This window comes from Mycteria americana, chromosome 13, assembly GCF_035582795.1.
Source record: "Mycteria americana isolate JAX WOST 10 ecotype Jacksonville Zoo and Gardens chromosome 13, USCA_MyAme_1.0, whole genome shotgun sequence".
NCBI lineage: Eukaryota > Metazoa > Chordata > Aves > Ciconiiformes > Ciconiidae > Mycteria > Mycteria americana.
In genome coordinates this window covers 18,852,428-18,871,813 of record NC_134377.1, presented here as the reverse complement: position 1 = coordinate 18,871,813, position 19,386 = coordinate 18,852,428, and the positions used below count along the sequence as shown (strand labels likewise).

General features: G+C 44.7%; 1 protein-coding gene across 1 annotated transcript; it reads right to left on the bottom strand.

Annotated features, from left to right (window-relative positions):
• Positions 1 to 929: 929 nt before the first annotated feature.
• SLC2A11 (solute carrier family 2 member 11) lies at positions 930 to 11,021 on the bottom strand. The gene is made up of 11 exons (XM_075515864.1): positions 11,001 to 11,021; positions 8,702 to 8,800; positions 7,697 to 7,857; positions 6,017 to 6,141; positions 5,158 to 5,287; positions 4,073 to 4,358; positions 3,651 to 3,761; positions 3,061 to 3,162; positions 2,855 to 2,930; positions 1,757 to 1,884; positions 930 to 1,097 (listed from the first exon to the last, which is right to left on the bottom strand). The coding sequence occupies exons 1-11, from the start codon at positions 11,019 to 11,021 to the stop codon at positions 930 to 932; spliced, it is 1,407 nt and encodes a 468-aa protein (XP_075371979.1).
• Positions 11,022 to 19,386: the final 8,365 nt, after the last annotated feature.

Here is a 19,386-nt window from a genome sequence, read left to right as displayed (position 1 = left end):
ATGGAGATGACAAGAACATGCTGCAGAGAATGTTCTGCTGTGATCTAAATCTCCACATCTAAAATAAGCTGCTGCCATAAGAGCTCCTCACCACACTCTAACCTTAGCAGAGCACAGGTATAAAACCCTACAAGACACACCAGCAGTGTCCGCGAGAGCAGTACAAACTGGACTACAGAATCACTTGTGCTTTACAACATAGGACTGGAAGACAACAAACAAGCCATGAAGAAAACAAGTCCAGAATAAATAGTTTGCAAAACAATGCCCAAAAGTCAGTTGTATAATAAGCTACTTAGCAAGTACTAGAAGCTTTCTTCTTAATCCATCTGTCACATGTTTTTATAGCTGAAAATAATTAACTGCTCGCTATTGCTCAACAAATAGGGGTCAATTTGAAATCACTTAATAACTGAAACAACAGGAGCACCAAGACAAGGTACTGAGAATTTAATCTGGTGTCCAAAAACAGAACTTAATCATTTTAATTTCTGTGTTAGAGAGCCCAGATTCAGAGGCAAGGAAAGAAATGCTTCTGAGATGGAAGTTACTGTTTGGGTGGAGGAGAAATACAGAAAAAAGTCAGAAGAAATTTGCTAAAGCATTGCATGGTGTGTTTGATGATGAGAGAATAAAGCATCATTCTGTCACTCTCTAATATGGATTCTAAAATATGTAGGTGTTACTTAGCACTAAACATTGAAAACAGATTATTAAACTTTTGGGGGGATTTATCAGTTCAAGTACATCTTTTCAAGGTGAACTTAAGAACCTGAGACTAATATATTGTCCCTAACCCTACTTTTCTCTTTGTGTCCCTGCAAGAGAGCATAGCCACTGCTGAATTTCCCCCAGATACCGAGGATGGTATCTGGGGGATACCATCTTTCTTCTGCTACAATACGGTGGATTTGATCTCTTCACTGCCTTTATAAAAAAACTGCACGGGTCTGAGCTTTGAAGTTCTGTTTCTTGAATTCCTCCGAGATTTCCCCAAAGGACTTTCCCTTTGTCTCGGGAAGGACAAAACCAACATAGAGTGCAGCACAGACGCTGACCACAAGGAATGGGATGCAGCAGAAATGTGCTAGACTTTTCTGAGAAGGGGGAAAACAACAAGACAGTGTTGGCGACATTCTGTATGATGACAAACAGGCCACTAATCCCTGTTCCTGCATCGACTAACTTCACCCAAGGAGTATTTCTGTGCGCCCTGGTGAGGGTCTCACATGCCTGGATGCAACAGCTCCGCAGCACGGTTTGGCCGATTTGACATAGCAAGAAGAGTATCTCAAAATGTCTTTTTCTGTCTTTCTGTCTCTATATAATTGTATAGAATGGGGACCCACAGGAGGAAGTAAGACAGGATTGGATATTGTGGATTTCTGCTCCCTTTCGCTTTAGGAATCACCTTAGGGAATGATGCCAGGGTCTGGCCCAGGGGAATGACATCCCATTGCTAGACCCAGCTGTTCTCAGCTGAGGACAGAAGAGAAATATCAGTCATCCGTGCCCCAAATTAATCTGCTTCCAGCCTCACATCAGAAATCACCATAGGCAACATGGAGGAAGTTTGGTTTAGAGGAGTTTTGACCACTTTCCTCATAAAGGGACTTTTCATGGCAGTGCTATCTTGCTGTGTGTCTGCAGCTTGTGATATTCAAGGCCCCGTCTCTTTTCATGGTCACTATCAGAGCCTCTTTCTTGTGTAAAACACTAAAGAGCTGCAGGTGATTGCTTTGCCTTGGGAACCCACCACAATGAATGGAAAGGCTGTTCCGACCAGAAATAGGTTGAACCAGAGCAGAGAGCCACAGATCATGTAAGCAGCTGGCCGGGACATTTGATCAAAAGCCTCTGTGGGCAGAACTCCTGTCACACCAGCTGGAAAAAGAAATGGCAAGAAAGTTAATAATACTGTTGACATTAGACTAAAAACAAGAGAACACATACTAACAAGCAAACCCAACATGAAGTATATGAGAACAGTAAATTATTATTCAGTAAGTTATTCTCACTAGTCAACAATGCCAGAACAAGTGGTAATAGAGATTAACTGCAGTGGGGAAGTTTTAGGTGAAATATTAAGGACAGGCTAATTATTCCAACTCTCTCATGTTAGAATGAACTGCCGGGAAAGGTTTTGTAATTCACATTATTCTCACCAGGACCCAACTGTGAGAATGGCTTATAACTAATTCAACCCTGTGCCACTGTAGGGACCAGGACAAAAAATTTCTGCCAACTCATGTGGCAGCTGACACTGGCAGCTTGGTTCTTTTCTTACCTGCCTTCCTTCAAACTCATGTAAGCAAACAGAGCCTCACATCTCCTCACACACTGAGCCAACATTTGCACACACACAGCCTGTGTACTGCCCCCACAACCACAGAAACCAATGGATTCTGCCAAGAAAATGCACATTAGTAGGCTAACAAACAGATGTGGAAATTGTGCTTCCAGGTATCTGCAAGTAAATAATCAGATGATGTAGCCATCAATCTCTAGGGTTAAAGTGAAGCATTAGAAATGCTGGTCTACAGCCCTAATGGATTGGGCAGCAAATCAAAACCTTGTTGTCCATTTAAGACAAGAATCACTTCCAATTGCCATCACAAGACAGCTGTAAGGAGAAGCGACACAGAGAATGGCATAGACTGTCCCTGCACAACACTGACTTACCAGGGGCATGCAAGCCCCTGTGAAACAGCTGAAAACTGCTGGCAGAAATTGCCTCATTCCTTTGAGTGTGCTGTGGCTAAAGAGGGTCTGAGAGTTTCCATAAGCTACTTGCACACATCTCCAAGGCCCTGCAGTACCCAAAAGTTTCAGCGAAAACTCTGAGGGAACTGACCTGGTCCTATTCCAAAGCTCAGGATATCAGTGAAAATGCAGGCCATGCTGAGATAAGGCATCCAGCTAGTCTGAGTCTACAGCCACAAAGACCAACAGAAAACCAGTGAGGGCACTTACACTTATTTGCCACCGCTAAACACCCCAGTCATATAAAAAGCAACGCCCAACTCCATTCCACTTAAATAATTAAGTAAAGTTTGTTACCTGCTGGCTCAGAGCGACCATGAAGACAATGGCCCGTCCTGCCATGAAGAAATATCCCCCGAGGAGCAGTGGCCTCCGACCACTGTAGTCTGTAATCACGTTCTGCACAAAGTAACACAGTGAAATAAAGCAAGATATTTAACTTGTCTTTATATTTCCCACCTGCTCCCTCTTCCCATTTCAATAGTCTGTGCCTAGTTCAGTCTACAACTACTTTAAGGATGTTGTCCACTTCTTAGCAAAAAAAAAGAAAAGTCAAAGGAAAGAGTCTGCTGGCAGGAGCCAGGAAAGAAGGGTGTTCAGGGGAGACAAGAATGTCCCAGCTGCAGCCTAAACTCTGCCACTATCCATACTGACATGAAGCAAGACAGTTAAACTTTTTAGAGATTTCAGACAGTGATGAAGATGCAGTGTCTGACAAAATACTTCTGCATTAACCTGTCTGGACATGAGCGCTGAGAGACTGTCTGACTGCTGTGCATAAAGGGTTTCCTTGGCATGAAAGGCATTGTAAATCCAAAATTTGTAATTAACAGCCTCCTCACTGTCAACAGAGTCTGCATGTCAGCAGAGTGCATTGAGAGTCTCACGCAAGTGACAGACATGATCAGTTCACAGCTCCCTGTGCTGATTACAACATATGGGATTTTGTCCTGAGGAATTCCAGCCTCTTGGAACACATGAGCTGCATAAAAATACATCTGGGGAGAGAAGAGAGGAGAAAGCAGTGAAGGAAGACATCTGAAAATACATCCCATTGTTTTTCCTGAAGGACCACGCAGAGAATAACTAATGTGCTGTCATACGGCCTATTTTGACAGCATCCCTCTGACTCTTGCCATAATGCACAGGCGTACTTTGGGAACCAAGCATCTGAGGTTTAAAGATCTCCCCGGGCAGCATAGACCACTATTCCTCCTCCTCCTAAGCAAGAATATTAAACCCAAGAGCTTACACCCATGTCTCACGATACAGCACTGCCGCTGATAGCTGCGGCTGCCAGGCTGCTTACCGAATAATTCCCGCAGAGCTGCATGGCACTGCTCAGCACAATGACACTCATCAGCTGCCACCTCAATGCTGGATTTTGGAACAGCTCCCAAGGGTTCTTCACTCTCTGCCGTTTAACAGAAGCCCATTCAGCCAGCCTCTCTTCAAGCTCTGCACCAAGGTCACTGTTGCCTCTGAGCTTTTGCAGTGCTGCAAGAGCAACGGAACCTCTTATCCCCTGAACTTTACCTTCAGTTTGCCTGCTCTGCAGGGTGAAGGATTGAGCAGCAAGTGGTGGCTGCAGAAAGCTGCAGGACAGAGTCTGTGATCATGGTGTTACTGTCACAGAGATGGCCAGTTGTGGTGCAGCCACTTGAAAAATTTGGGGGAAAAAAGAGTGCAAATCCCTCACCAGTGTTTGACAAAGAATATTTCCAACCAGTGCCATTTCAGCAGCCATGCTTCTGACTCAGATCTCAAGTAATTTCCCTGGGAAAAGCAGGCAATTAAGGTGTTCTGGGTACACAGCACATATTTCCTGGAAACTAATTCCAGCCGCTCTGTATATGGGGATTTGTATGCTACAAATCTAAGCAAATCCCTTAATATGATTTGGCTTCAGATTTGGTCACGAGTTCTTCAACCAGCATTTATTTCACTTCATAGTTACAAACATATTTGCCATTGTGAACTGATGTCCCACCTTCTGACCCTACCTTTGTAGCAGAAAAGTCTTTTGTAGCAACGTGCCTTTCAATTATCTTAATAGATCAAAAATATTTAAGATTACAGAATATTCTTTAGTTTGGAAGGAGGAAGTGATCATATTTGGAAATTGATATGACACTTCCTACACATAAAAATTCTGGCACCATTCTCAAAAGGTCAGGGCCCAAGTCCGTGCACAAAAGCAGGATGCAAAAAAAGTGTACATTCCTCTGCATTCAGAATTACTGTTGTTGTTCATACAAAGAGCCCAGCATCCTCTGCTGCATATGGGCAGTGGAAAAGAAAGAAAAGAGAAGGGTGGTAAAGGGGAAAAAAAAGCGGGGGGGGGGGAGAAGAAAAATGTAACAAGTATAAACTGGGCTTCTCGCTCTACATTACCTGAGTCCAACAACCTGCCCCAGCACCAACCCCAGGGCTGTAAATGATGCAGAAGTCAAGGCCACAGCTCCTCTGAGCTTCTTTGGGGCACTTTCCACCAGATACATGGGCTGAATGTTCATGCTTATACCTGGGCAAGGCAGACAAATGCTGACCTCAGCTTGTAGACAGAGGAGACGAGGACAAATGCAGTCAGACACCTCTCAGGGTTGCCAGCTGGACTCTTCTGTGGCAGGCCATGTGATGACTGATCTACCAGTGCTTATTATTTACCCAAACATTTAATCTCCCTCTTATTCATTGGATACACTGCTAAACATACATTTCCATACTCAGAAGTAGCAGTGGAGAATGAAATTGAAACCTGCCAGGGCCTCAGTCCTGTGGTCTTTTCAGCACCAAACCCAAGGTTATAAGTGATGCTTCACTCTAGTCCCCCATTTTGGGGGGAAGATCATATTTTAAATCACTTGTGTCAATCATTATTTCCTGGGATAACTGCTAAAAACTTTAATGTTCGTGCTCTTGCTGATGAGTGACTGATAACATTCTTAAAAGCAGATAGGGATCGATTTTCAGCGCAGTTTCTCCCAGGGCTCCACTCCCAGCATGCAGAGTGCACACAGATACTCACATGTGCATTACACACAAAAAAAATGCCTGTGTATGCTTTAAAAAAAGTCCTTAGAAGCAAAACGTAAAATCTGTATATATAACTTCCTCATTCATATACATGTGTGTGGTCAGACTAGACGATGAATTGTTTTAATGTCTTGGATCATTCCCATTCAAATATCTTCTATTTCTAATTGATACTTGTTATCATGTTTGTCCTGTTATGTTTCTCATGTTGCCATACCTGCATTCACGCCAGTAAAAAACCTTCTGAGCATAATAATTTCAAAGGATTTTGATGCTCGGCTGAATCCTGACAAGACTGCAGCTATGATCACAAAGACATTGTTCAGCAGCAGGGACATCTTCCTTCAGAGAGAAAAAGACACAGTTGTGAGCACATGTGTGTCAGGTTTAGTTATCAGATAAAACATTTCACATGGCAGATCCAACCTGCCATGCCTGGAAACTCAAGGTGAGCTGCTCAGCTCCACCACAGAACATCCTGGTTACCCAAAGCCCTACATGAGGTGTCCACGTGCAGGTGGCAGATCAGCAGTTTTGATGTCTTGTTACGAAAACAGGAATCAGCATTGACAGATAATCTGCATGGCTGATACAATTAGGGTCATGTCCAAGTACCAGCATGACCACCGGGTGTCCCTGCAGTGCTGACTTTAGACACGCTGAAGGCATCACGAGGTCCTCACCCAGATTCATGGCTCTTGCACTCAGACAGTTTCCCATTTGAATGGAGAGGAGTATTCCTTCGGTAAGTCATGTGCATTTTGGTCTGAAAATGTTAATTTGTTGAAACAGGCATTTTTCATGTAATAGTCTGATCCTTATGAAACTTTTGTCAGAAAGTTTTCATGTGTCCCAGGAGGAATTTCTGTCCGAAACCAGGGGGAAAAAGAGAGCTCTATTGACCCATAATAGTCAGTAATTCTCTCTAGTCCCAACTCACTACCCTACCTACTCTTCAGAAGTCAGTCTTTTTTTCTCTTATTCATGATAGGATATGCTTTTATTCCAAAGCAGTACAAGGTGAAATCTTTAAACTTTTCATTGGATAAGGAAGCCATATCCTTTCCAGATTTTCACAACCATGAAACAAGTGAGCCATGGGAGACAGTCCTCCAGCCCCAACTCAAACCATAATGGTGCCTGCTTCATCATATGAAAGGAAGAAACCAAAGTGATAGCACATAGAGGAAAATTTAGGGATCAAGGGGGAGGGACGCAAAATCTAACTTCCTATTAGTTTATGTTAGTAACAATAACAGTGTTTTTTTCTGAAGAGAACTGGGGATAGAGCTGTGTATGAAAGATAGGTGAGGAGAGACAGATATTTTTCAGAGACTCAAGCACAGGGAAAAAAAGCAACCGTGAAGATTTAACAAATACCTCCTGAAATATTTGAGTCAAAAAGGTGGATAAAGCCTGTGAGACATGAGGACCTGGGATGGAACAACTGCTCTTTGCAAGCACCCTCTGTTTTTCCAGTGTCATTCCTACCAATTCCCACAATTCATTTTGAAGAAAAATCCTTGGTCTGTTCCGTCATGATTTCCTATTTAAAAAGATGGCAGAAAACTGGGCACAAAAATAATGGTGATTATGTAGGTGGTTACTGTGATACGGAGTTGAGCTGAAATCCTTGTAGCACTTCAGCTGGGTCAGAATATGATGAGAAGGTAATGTGGGGAAAAGAACTGTTCCCCACTGTGTTTTGAGACATTAAATACTGCCATATCAGGTGGTTTATCCCTGCCAGCTCAGAATGTTAATGGCAGACTGATCTGTGATAGAAAACATGTTTTCATTACTTTTAACTAGAGCAACTGTTGTGCTGTAGGGCTTATAATTCCTCTTGGACTAATGGAAGCTGCAAAGCTTAAGTTAAAATCCAGCACCCTCTTACCTTCCCAACACGATGGCTATGAGACCAGCAACAACAGCCCCAGTGAGTCCTCCCAGAGGGTACGCAGAGACAGTGAAAGACCACAGCAGCAGTATCGTGTTGCTCTCAAAGGGAACGCCTGTGTGCTCCAGGCAGGTTTTGTTCATGAACGTCTGGATGTACTGAGAGGGAAGGACAGTGCTGCATAACCACAACAAACAGATGAAGGACACTGAGAAATGTAAAGGCTTCCTTATTAATATATCTGTTTAATCTGTGTTCATGCCTCCAAACCTTTGGTTGAAAATGGCCTCCAGTTCTTAGATGTGTTTTTAACAGAGGGTTAAGAGTGTAAAACTGTAGCTGTTGAAAAGTTGTACTTGGTTTGTATCTGTATGTAGCTATCTTGGATAGTTTAAAAACGTATTTCATGGGTCCAACATTGAATTTAAGGGCAAAAGTCAATTTCAAAGGATGCGGGTTGGAAAATGTTAGAACTAGATTTGCTAAAGCAGTTGAAACTCTCGTCCCCGCCCACGCTGAGTCAGAGCCGGGTCCTCGTCAGGAGCTCCCGCCTTCCTGCTCAGGGGCCGGGGGGGTGGCTGCGCCCTCCCTTTTCTTTTTCCTCCCTTCCCTGCGCGGTTTTGCCGCGGTTTCGCCGATCCAGCAGCGGTCCCCCGACGCGGTCCTCTGTCTCAGAGCTGCTCGCCTCGGAGGCTTCGCTGAAATGGCGGTTCCAGTGTGTTCTCCTCGTTCTAAAGTGCCGCCGTCACTCTCGTCCCCGCCCACGCTGAGTCAGAGCCGGGTCCTCGTCAGGAGCTCCCGCCTTCCTGCTCAGGGGGCGGGGGGTGGCTGCGCCCTCCCTTTTCTTTTTCCTCCCTTCCCTGCGCGGTTTTGCCGCGGTTTCGCCGATCCAGCAGCGGTCTCCCGACGCGGTCCTCTGTCTCAGAGCTGCTCGCCTCGGAGGCTTCGCTGAAATGGCGGTTCCAGTGTGTTCTCCTCGTTCTTCAGACTAGAAGTACTTACTGAAGTTGGAGCATTGATGATGGAGATGTTGTAACCATATTGGAAAGTGCCTCTAATCCCAGCAGCACATATTGTCAGGATGAGAACCTTGCTCTGAAGCTGAAGAAGGTGGATAGAAAATGGATGGCTTCCTTGCACAGAATAAAATGGCGCCACAGACATTTGGTCCATTCACACTTTGAGTGGTGTGAAGATTAGAATAGGCTACGAATGTTGTCGTAAAATGGGAGGTGCCAAAGACAGAAAAAAACCCCAGATTTTTAAACTATCTCCCTCTGCTGCAGAATAGCATTAGTAATTAATTGCCATTCACAATTTGGGACTGCTTTGGGGCAAAGGCCTGCAAGTGTCTTTGGTTTAATATTCAACATGTATGCTTACAAAAAGTCAGTGCAAAACCAGTAAATACTGGTAGAGACTGATGTTATTGCTTCAATTAAATCAATTCATTACAGAAACCTGTACTCGCATGATGAATTATTCAAGAAGCATTGCCAAAGTTCAATGACTTCTGTCTCATTTCTAGCTAAGCTCTATTGGACGGAGCTTCTCTGTGGTATGGGGGATTTTCTCATGGCCATTTATATCCAGCGCATTTCTGATTCATTGGCATGCTATTTCTTCTACCTTTTCATGGTAAAGACATATATTTTAGTTTAAAACAGAGTGCCTTTCCTATGCTGCTTCACATGTTGTACAGAGCAGACAATGTCTCTCTGCTGAACTTTCTCATTAGACAGTTGTTCCTACACATTCTTGTGTTTAGCAGTCTCTAATTGTGTATTCAGCCAGAATATTTTCCTACATTTTCAGTATTATGATATGGGTGACATAAGCGGCAGGCAGTGGGTCCCGTGCTGTGTTCTGGTCTCCTTGAGGTCATTTCTTCATCAGTATTGCCTATTGCTTATATTGCCGTCTAACACCGCTGCTATGCCTTCGGAAGCACAGGCATGTGCTGCTTCGTGCAGCATAACGGCATCAAGGTGTTGATATAAAAGTGAGGTCTCTTGCCTTTCTGAAGGGTGTATAACAAGCTGCCCTGGCTGACAAAGTATGGGAACTGAGAGCTCACTGGCAGGCTTGCAAGCAAAAAACACGCATCTTTTTTCCCCTTGCAGTAGGATGCCCTGAATGTTATAGTATAAATGGGTGCCCCACATCAGAACAACACTGGGGCTAACTGTGGAGAGCCACAGTGTGGACACTGTGTAGAAACTTTCCAAACAGTTTTGTTGATCTTTCCTCCTTTGTCATGTTTGTAAGCCTCAGGTCATTCTTGCCACTATTGCCTGGACACTTTCCTGTGTGACTCTGCCTTCAAATTGACCTACAGCTTCTGTAGAGGAGCACAGATGAATGTCAGCAGCATCATGTCTCCATGTTCACCTCACCATCAGTGAACATCCCCTCCTCGTTGCAGCCACACCACCCTGTTGGTTGGTCTCTCTCTGTGTCACCCCCCCACATCCTTGTCAGTTCACACCTATTTTGTGCCTGTGCCTTTGATTTCCCCATCTATATGTGGGATCCTGTGACTGGCAAGCTGTGAATCACAAATTCAAATAATATCAGATTTTTCCTTTCCTCAAAGCCTTTTCTTATAAATAACTTCCATACCAGCCTGAGACAGGACGCTGTCCCAGGACAGAAATGAAGCCAGACTGTTCCAACCCTGCAGCAAGAAGAGGCTGAGCTCTCTCCTGTCCCAGTTAGAAGTGGGTACGTTTTGCTTGCACTTTCCTTGGCTACACCACTTTCCTGTCTTGTTACTGAGACCTGATCTAAGGATCGTGCACCTGGTATCTCTGCTCTTCCCAGTTATTCTAGTTCTCCAAGTGAGAGAGATTTCCTCTCCCTACAATAGCACATTTCTTTTTTTAATCACAATGCCTAGGGATGTAACACTCCTCCTGCTCATTTCCCTGCTTTCATCATAGACTACATCCCCTATCAGGTCCTGTATCACAGAGCTCTTTTGTGGCCATGAGCTAAGGGAAAATGGTTTGCTTCTCCCTTCAGGAGCCACCAAACAGTTCTGTGCTCAGAGCTGAGCTGTATTTACAAGGTGACCTTCCCAAACCTTCCTTAACACCCGGCTTCTGCACTATTGTCCCATCCACTGTGGTGGCATGCAGCTGCCAGAAGAGCCATTAGTCTGTCAGCTTTATCCCAAGGACTGTGATGAGTTGGACAAATAATTCTACAAGAACCTGATAGTACTTACACAGCCTTATAAAAATTCAAATTAAAAAAAACCCTATCTGTCAATGATAATAGTAAAATAGATGGTTTTTACCAGTCTCTGCAGCTTGTTCATCCTCGTTGGTAGGTTTTCCTCTGTCTGCCAAAGTCTCTGGTACTCTCAGCAGTACTCTAAAGGATTATTTAAATCTCCAGCATAGGAATGTGTATTTAGTCACCCATTACATTAGGATAAGACACTTGACTTGGCAGGTGTTTTGCCAGCTGATTTACATTCTCAAAACGGGGCTGCACATTCATTAGCAAGGGGTCTCAATTAGTTTTCTTGAAAGTACATGACAGTTTGGGGAAATGATTCTGCAAGATCCAGAGCTGCCTAAATTATCTTGAAGACCAGTACGGTTTACGGCAGAAATTCCCTCTCAAAGCGTCTGGCACAGTTGCCCGATAGCGCTTGTCTGATTAAGTGTGATTAAAGCAGAAGTAAACTACAGCTTTTTTTCTGACTGTATTTGTCCTGGAACCCAATCTAGGATCTGAAAGACAAACCAGACTATTTCCCTTGGTCCTGTCAGTGACAGGAATGAACAAACCCCAAACTTTTCAAATCACTCATTATGCCAAGCCTTTTCACTGTACTCCTGTCTATGTCCAGGTGACATACAGGCAATTCAGCTGTTGCTGACAAGGGACTGTACACTGATGCACAGAAGGCTGCAGTCCTGTTCCCTCTCCACAGCCTGGCATAGAGCAAACAGCAACGCTTACAGCACTCAGTTTTATCACTGAACAATCATCTCTGGCTTTCATTTCACAGGAGGCAGAGGGCTTTGCTTTTACATATGCCGTGTGACTTTTTTTGCTTCTAAATTGTATAATACATAATATGTATTACATTATATATTATATTAAAGTGCATATTACATAATATGTAATATATCTACATAATATGTAGCATTGCAGGTAAACCTAGTGCTGAGGTGGGCATGCGAGATTAGGCTGCTGGGGAAGAATGAGTATCTGATCAAAATATTCTCAGTTCGTTTTGAGTTGTCACAACTTCTTGCACAGCATTATCCTGCTGTTCTTTAAGCCTTCTTCTCCCTACAGCCTCAGAAGGCAGAGAGAAGAGCCCTTCTGAGGGCAACGGGGGCTGATTATACCAAGGACTATAACTGGTTTTGTGCTCGGGAGACATTGCTTAAGGAATCAACTGAGCTTCACCATAGTTGTTCACAGAGGCATGGTGGAGGAGCCTTCATACAATGGATTTATGTCACACCCTGGGAGTACAAAATTGAAACTCAGTTCTTTTTTAATATCTTGGTTAAAAATCAAATAACTGTATGCAGTAGAAGGTCCTCCTCTACCCCCGAGAGGCTCCAGCTAAATTCTAATGAGCCAAAAAGGTTTCACCCCACTGTAATAGTGGCTTCTTCAGTGACTTTTCGTCTTTGTCTTTTGGCTTATCTTTCACTAGCGTGTGAGTTTTATACTCTTCCCTTGTTAACTACCCATCATTTAATTGGGACAGAGTAGCTGACAGGCCTTGTGTAATGGTTTTGGCTCAGTTGCTTATTGTTCCAGAAATGTTTCCCTTTTCCATGTAAGCTACAGAAGACAGCAAGGTGGCAGTAACAGCAGTGACAGGCTTGCTTCTTTCCATAAAATAGAAAGGCGCTGCCCAGCAGTGAGAAATGGTGTATCCTCATGAATCCTAGAGATGGGGCCCAGTGAAGGTGGAGGCATATTGCATTGCCAGCAATAATAGTACAGCTGCTATTTCACATAGTATCTGGCCTTTAGGAGTAATCATGGTATTTTAACATCCTTTCATCCTGCAGAGTGCAATTTGCGGGGGGCCTGACAGATTTCAAAGTATTCAAAATAAGTGAAACTTTTTTAAAAATGCCTCTTTGTCCCTACTGAAGTTTTACTACACCTGTACAGAAATGTAAACCTGTTCCACATCGCAGAAGGATTCTCTTATGAACGTGTAAGTAGGGATGTGGTGCTGCATCAGCTGCAGCCACTAAGTGGCAGGAAAAGTACAAAATTTCCTGTATTAGGCTCTGAATCCAACATGCCAGCAGTTTGCTGCCTGTGGCATGTGGCAAGGGTCAGAGGACTACTTCTAACAGCTTCCCAAACGATAACTTGTTCACTGGGGAAATAGACATAACTGTACGTAACTGTACAAGTTAACAGCCACTGATGTATAGTTTAGGCAGCATGTATCAAGAACAGTAATACATTCAAAAAGGAAAGCTCTAGTTTCTTCTTGCTGTCTGTTCTGAATGAGACAGGTTTGGGTAGATCTCTTCCAGGAAGAAAAACACATATCCTGTGTTAGGCAAGAGCTTCTCCTTTCTCCTAGCATCTTTTAAGCAGGGACCACCTACTGCAGGTCTTTGTCCCCTCAGGTGATGGTGTACAGGAGTTTCAGCCTGTGACTACCAGGTGGAGTGTCCCTGGTTGTTCTAGTCACTGAGATGTGTCATGGGAGGCTGTGAGGTAGATGAGGATTACTCCATTTCTAGCTCCTTAGACAGAGGCCAACATGTCAAAGCGTGTCTCTAGTTGGATAAGAGGCAAAGGAATGCAGCTCACCCAGGCAGTCTGGTCTCCATCTGTTCCTTGGGCCTGAGTACCATGAATCTGACCCATCTGTCTCATTTCTGTTGCAGTCAAACATAGAAATACATCTTTCTGCAATGACCTGGTCAAGGACTGCCCACTTAGACCATTGCATTGTCTTATTTTTCCAAGGCAAATATGTGCACATTAATCTGTTTACAGAAGATGAAGGCAGTATTCGTCACAGTCCAAAGGAAATCCTAGAGGCACTGGACACCAATGCACAAGGGCAGAATGAGCGAACATTCATTCCTGGTGCTTTTATGTGGTGGTTAAACCAGAGAGTTTGCAAGCTCTGCAATGAAGTGAAGCAACTGCCTATGGAAGTTTCTGGTCAGAGAAGGGAAATAGCAGGTGAGCTTATGGCAGCTCCAAGAGATGGGTGAAGTGCTGTGGGTAGGCAGTGAAATGCCCTGGACTGTAGCACAGGCTGCTCACAAGCCTCCCTGTTCCAGAAAGGGCATAAATTGGCTGTTGCTATGGCTAGATCTGTGTGTGCAGCTGGCTACTTGGAAGTGGGAGTTCCTGGAGGTTGTCCTAAGTCTCTTCTAGTAACAGCCACCTTGTTGAGGAGTGGATGGATAGACTTTTTTTCTCCTACATAGCATCTATATGACTCGTGCTTTGGGGCTGACAGGTGTTCACATTGGTTGTTTCTAACTGGCTTCCTGCTGCACCTTAAAAAAAACCAACATTCCCAATGTTCAGTCCTTAGGATAAGTTCTCACAATTTCAGAGTCGCAGTTGGTGTACATGAGAAATCTCCAGTCTCGGGATCTGTCACCAGGGTACAACCACCGCACTGCAGTTACTCAAACTCTTGGCTTTGGGAGCCTTCACATAAACCCGGCAGGTTCCCAGCACCACCGTGGGGACCTACCACCCTCTTCCCTCACATACTTTTTCACTGAACTCAAACCCATCATAATCTAGGTGAAATATGATGCCATGAGCATGGGAGAGTAGTTATTTGGAGAATGTGATGGCAGCCTCTGCCTGTAATTACCTGACTGCAGGAATAAGTAGTAATCCTACCATTAGGGAACACCATCAACACACGCTCTTTGATCTGCCATGCACTGGGAGGCTCCTATGTTTTAGAGTGTTTTCACCCCAGGATGAACCAACCCCTGGACCAACTGCAATGACACTGCAAGAGGAGAAAAGGGGCCCCATTTCAACCTGTGAGGCTTGTATCTACAGGAGGAATTCTGCCTACAAACACTACACTGTAAATTGCAGGAGAGATTTGGAGCTGTTCCCAAGCTCTAGCCTGGCTATTTCTGTAAACCCTTCTCTCTTTCCTGTAAGGACCATCACAGTGAAATACGAAATACCTCTGTCTGCTTGTCCTGACTCTTGCAGGACTCGCTTAGAATACAGAAGACAAATAACATCATCAACAAATAAGCAGCTTTCTCAAGAAACAGCCAGCAGGTCTGCTGTTTTTATGGTGAAAGCAGTGTTTATGGAACTTAGCTGTTAAAACAGATTTTCTTTGTAGAAAATGAGCGCCCTGCTGTGACACCATTATTCTGTTCACTAATGTTCCTTAGAAAAAAACCACAATTTATGTAAGTTCAAGACACTGTATGAGATCTTCAGGAAATGGGCTTCATTGCAGATGTTTCTCAGGGCAGGGACCCAATGCTGACAGAGCTTCTGCCACCACACAGAGTCACTGGGATGCTTTCCAGACCAGTGGCGATACATGGGAGCCGAGTCTTCTGAGGACACGAGGGCTGATACAGCCAAAGGATCTAGCTGCTTTTCTTTACCAGCTAGGATTTTTGGATGTCAGGCTCTATGTTCTGTGTGTTGGATCAGCGGTCTGCATTTCCATCCTCCTGATAAGCAATAGAGCTTCTCTGGGAAAACTGAGAAAGCCCAAAATACTAAAAATAATTGAAATACCCTTTTCTCAGTCCATTGTGAGCTGTAGGTCATGCTGTGGCTGAACTATTCCCTTTCCTTCCTTCTTTGTGTCAGGCACTGATGCAGGCAGTTCGTTGAAACTGGGTGACCTGAAGGCCAGAGAGAACAAACTGTTTGGTGGAACAAAATCTCTGTTCCTGTGTGCAAGAGAAGAGAGTTTAGCCTCTGCCAAATGCCAGTAAATGTCGGCAAATGTTCCCGTCAGAGGAGAGGAAGATATATGCCGCAGTGTCGAAGTGTCAGACTCGTCCTGATTTCTTATTTAACACTCACTTCAGACAGCGCTTTTTATTAGAGGTGTCCCGTGGCTCATGGAGAGGCACCTGAACTAGGACAAGTAGTCCTGCCTCTGGTGAAAACCAAAGTACAAATATGGTTTCTGACTCCTTGCAGGAGCCTTCAATAGCTGACAGCATGCCGAGTTGTACGCTCTGCTCTTGTGCACCTGAACATAGACCTCTTTTTATAAGAAACAAGCATTGTTTTTCAGTTCTCCTGTTGATTTGGCCACACTGCTTATGAAATGGATATTACAAAATAAAGGCCCTTGACGGATATTCCCCACTGACAGCTGTGGGAGGCAACCTATGGTGTAGCAGACACATCACAAGGCAGAAGAATTTAACAAGAATGATTAAGCACTGGAAAAAAATAACTGCAAAGAGACAGACGTTTTCCTGCTCGATGTCTTCAACTCATGATCAGAGGCTGTTTTGGAAGAGGTGCTTTATTTGGATATGTGACCAGGCTCTGCTCAAGGAGATTTAGGTGAGGTCTTCTTTCTCATGATATGCCAGATGTAAAGCTATATTTTTGAACTAAAAAAACCTAGGAAATAAAAATAACATAAACTTTGATTTACAGCAAACCCTGTGCAAACCACATGTCCTTGGAGGGCTGAGCTCTAAGTGCTATCTTTAGTTTCTTTCTAACAAGCAAACAAATAAAAAACCCCATCCAATTCCGTATGATTCACTTTCTCCTGACTTTAGCCATCACACTGTAGAGTTAGCTGATTGGGACAGGAAATCCTTCAATGAAGGAGAAAGAATTTATATATGGCCATTAAACATTGAAAAGTAAACATTTCCAGTGCCTCAGGCAGTTATGATTACACAGCTTATCTATGCACAGCGGGTTCACAGAGCCTTGTTTCCAAAACTGGAGCAGAAACTCTTAGTAACTACTCTGTGGTGGATCTGGAGCTCTTGGCACCTGTTGTCCATGCCAGCGAGGACTGAGTCCGAGAGCTGAAATAACCTCCAGTAAGGTCCCTCTGGCTGTTGTGGCTCACCTGTAAGGGAGCTCAGTGCTGTGCTCTTTCTAATGTGTTCCTAGGGCCGGTGCATGTCATGCAGCGGCCTCTTGTACACCAGGGCTAACAGAGATCTCAGGTATGGCATGTCCTGGGGAGCACTAGGGTGGGTGAGACTTTGTGCAGAGCTCGCACAGCCTCACATCCTGGTGGGGGGACTCTCTCAGAGTTGGGGGGAGGTGGGGGGTGGTGTACCTTTGTTCTCAAATGAAGAAAAGAATTGGGGCTCTGCTGCGGGGGCATGGAGCATTACTCCAGCCAAGGGGCTTGGGGTGAGGTGGCCAGGGAATGAACTCTCTCGGTTGTGTGCCTTATAGCCCAGCTGGAGGAGGTGCCTATGTTTCCTCAGGCCAGGTATGACTTGTCACAGTAGGACATGTTGCAAAAGGTCATCAGATGACCATGAAACAAAATGTCAATGGTGTTATAGAGCAGAGGGCAAATGCCACCGGCTGGACACTCATCAAGTGCGTGGCCAGGGGCTGGTTTCCTGCCCCATCAGCTGCTGACGGAGGTGAGCACCCCTGCTAAGGGTGCCAATGCTCGTTAAAGGCCTCTGCTGACATGGCGCACAGCTCCTTTCATCCTGCAACCCCAGAGAGTGCTGTGCTGGGCAAAATGGGAGCTGCTGCCTTTAAACAAAGCATCTGTTTATTCTTGAAACAATTAGTGAGGGCAGTTAGATCTTGAACTGGTTACTGAGCCCAAAACAATTATGATAAAAACGAGTTCCAGATGGGCTCAAAAGGAGTTCTTTTTGTCTTTACTAAATTAGAATGGATTGCATGTCTTCAAGTTCCTCCGGCATTTATGGACAGGAAACAAGAATTACACACAATAATTTACTACAAACAAAAGAGATGAATGCTGCAACAGCCCATTTATCTTTGCTCATGTGCCTTCTTGAGGTTTATGTGCTGTTTAACTCATGGGGAGGGTTAATAGATTTTTCTTTGTTTTCTAACTCTTTGCAGAGTTTCTAACTTTGGTTTGCAGAAACTGAGACAGGAAGCTGTTGAGTATCTGTTGCAGGGTTAACCCTGTTACATGCAACCCAGGCAAATGCCTGCATGTTCCTTAAAATCACCCCAGAAACAGGGAAAACAAAAACAGAGGTAACAGGAGGGTCCAGCAGCAGTCTGTGACTGCGTATGTGCAAAACCATTCCCTTTCAGGAAGTAGATATATTTTTAAATCAAAAGCCAAATGAATCCACAGTGGCAAGAAAATACTGTAGCGTATGAAGTCAGCTTGGCTGAGCTCCGAAAGGAGTGAGATCATGGGCAGAAAGCAGCCTCGGAACTGGGGGTGTCACTGAGATTTGTTTGGCCTCTTCCAGTGTGAGATGGTGAGCTTCCCAACACATTTCATCGCTTCTCCCCCTTCCCCCCATGAATCTTAGAAAAGAAGGCCTTAAGTAGAAGCCTGGACAAGTAGTGTTCTCCACTTTTGGCTAGCAAATAAGGGAAAACAAGAAAAATTAGAAACTGATTACTTTTTTTTTTTAAGATTTCATGCAATGTCTGCTTTGCATATAGTTCTCCACAGGGAGTAAGTGGGATTGATCATTTGGCTTCTCATCTCTGTGGAGCTAGTGAGACTGAGCTCCAGGATGATGACCTCCTTCCAGTAGAGGGGCTCCCAATCTTCATCTCCAGCCTTCATTCAAACAAGGAATGGGCAGGAATCACAGTGCTTGCCAGCTTCTGGCTGGCATTGCCTGCAGGCAGTAAGAGCAGATAGGAAACCTCTAATCCCGCATGCAAAGGAGCAAGATATTTATTCACTTATTTCATTTGTTATTCATTTATTCACTTTCAGTTCTTTGACTCAGTTGCCCCTTCTTCTGGGACTGCAAGCTCTGTGGCATGCTGAAGGGCCAAGCGGCAGCAGCGGGGCATTTGGGCTGAAATAGCCACACGAATATGGGCAGCCCTTTGCAGAGCTCCTGGCCCTGAAGAGGAGTTGTCTTTTCTTGTAAGCTCAGCTCTTCTCACCTGCCAGAGCTCTCACATCCATCCCAACTCCCACCAAAAGCCTGTAACAGCACAGCCAAGCTTATTGACACTGCTGCAGTTCAAGGTCCAAGCTCCCCCCTCGACCCCATTCCCAGTATCCCTAATGCAGCTCTGACCTAGAGAGGTTTCTCCTTCCCCCCAGAGCAGCCAGGTCAGAGAAGGCTCTGAGCACCACAGCACCCGGGGCACTCAGGAACCCATCCCCTGGTCTTACAGGTTGCCCACCAGTCTCTTGTCTTCTCCCCTCTCTCCCTCACATGTTGCTTTAACCTCTGCCCCCTCATCTTCCAGCTGGGTTTTGTTCTTCATCAAAGGGCAGCCAGGGTGAAGGTGGTGGAAAACACAAAGACTCCCTCCCCTGCCGGTGATTTCATTTCCCATTAACTGAGGGTTTAAAGGGAAATCTCAGGGCTCATTAAGGCTCTGATGACAGCTTAACCTTCTGCTGCAGAAACCCAACACCAGGCCCATTCCTCTGTCTGAAACCAGGGTGGCTGTAACTTTAGACCTGACTCCTGAGCACAGCAGACAGCTCTGGAAAGCATAATCAGCACGAGAGTAGAGGATGTCAGGTT

What these genes read in the sequence shown, in the direction of transcription:
- SLC2A11 (XM_075515864.1), bottom strand. Translation starts at nt 11,021, where the DNA reads ATGAACAAGCTGCAGAGACTG. An exon ending in TGAACAAGCTGCAGAGACTG is followed by an intron (nt 8,801 to 11,000) that starts GTAAAAACCATC and finishes CACCTTCTTCAG; the next exon opens with CTTCAGAGCAAGGTTCTCAT. An exon ending in CAGCCTTTCCATTCATTGTG is followed by an intron (nt 1,098 to 1,756) that starts GTGGGTTCCCAA and finishes CCCCCTTCTCAG; the next exon opens with AAAAGTCTAGCACATTTCTG.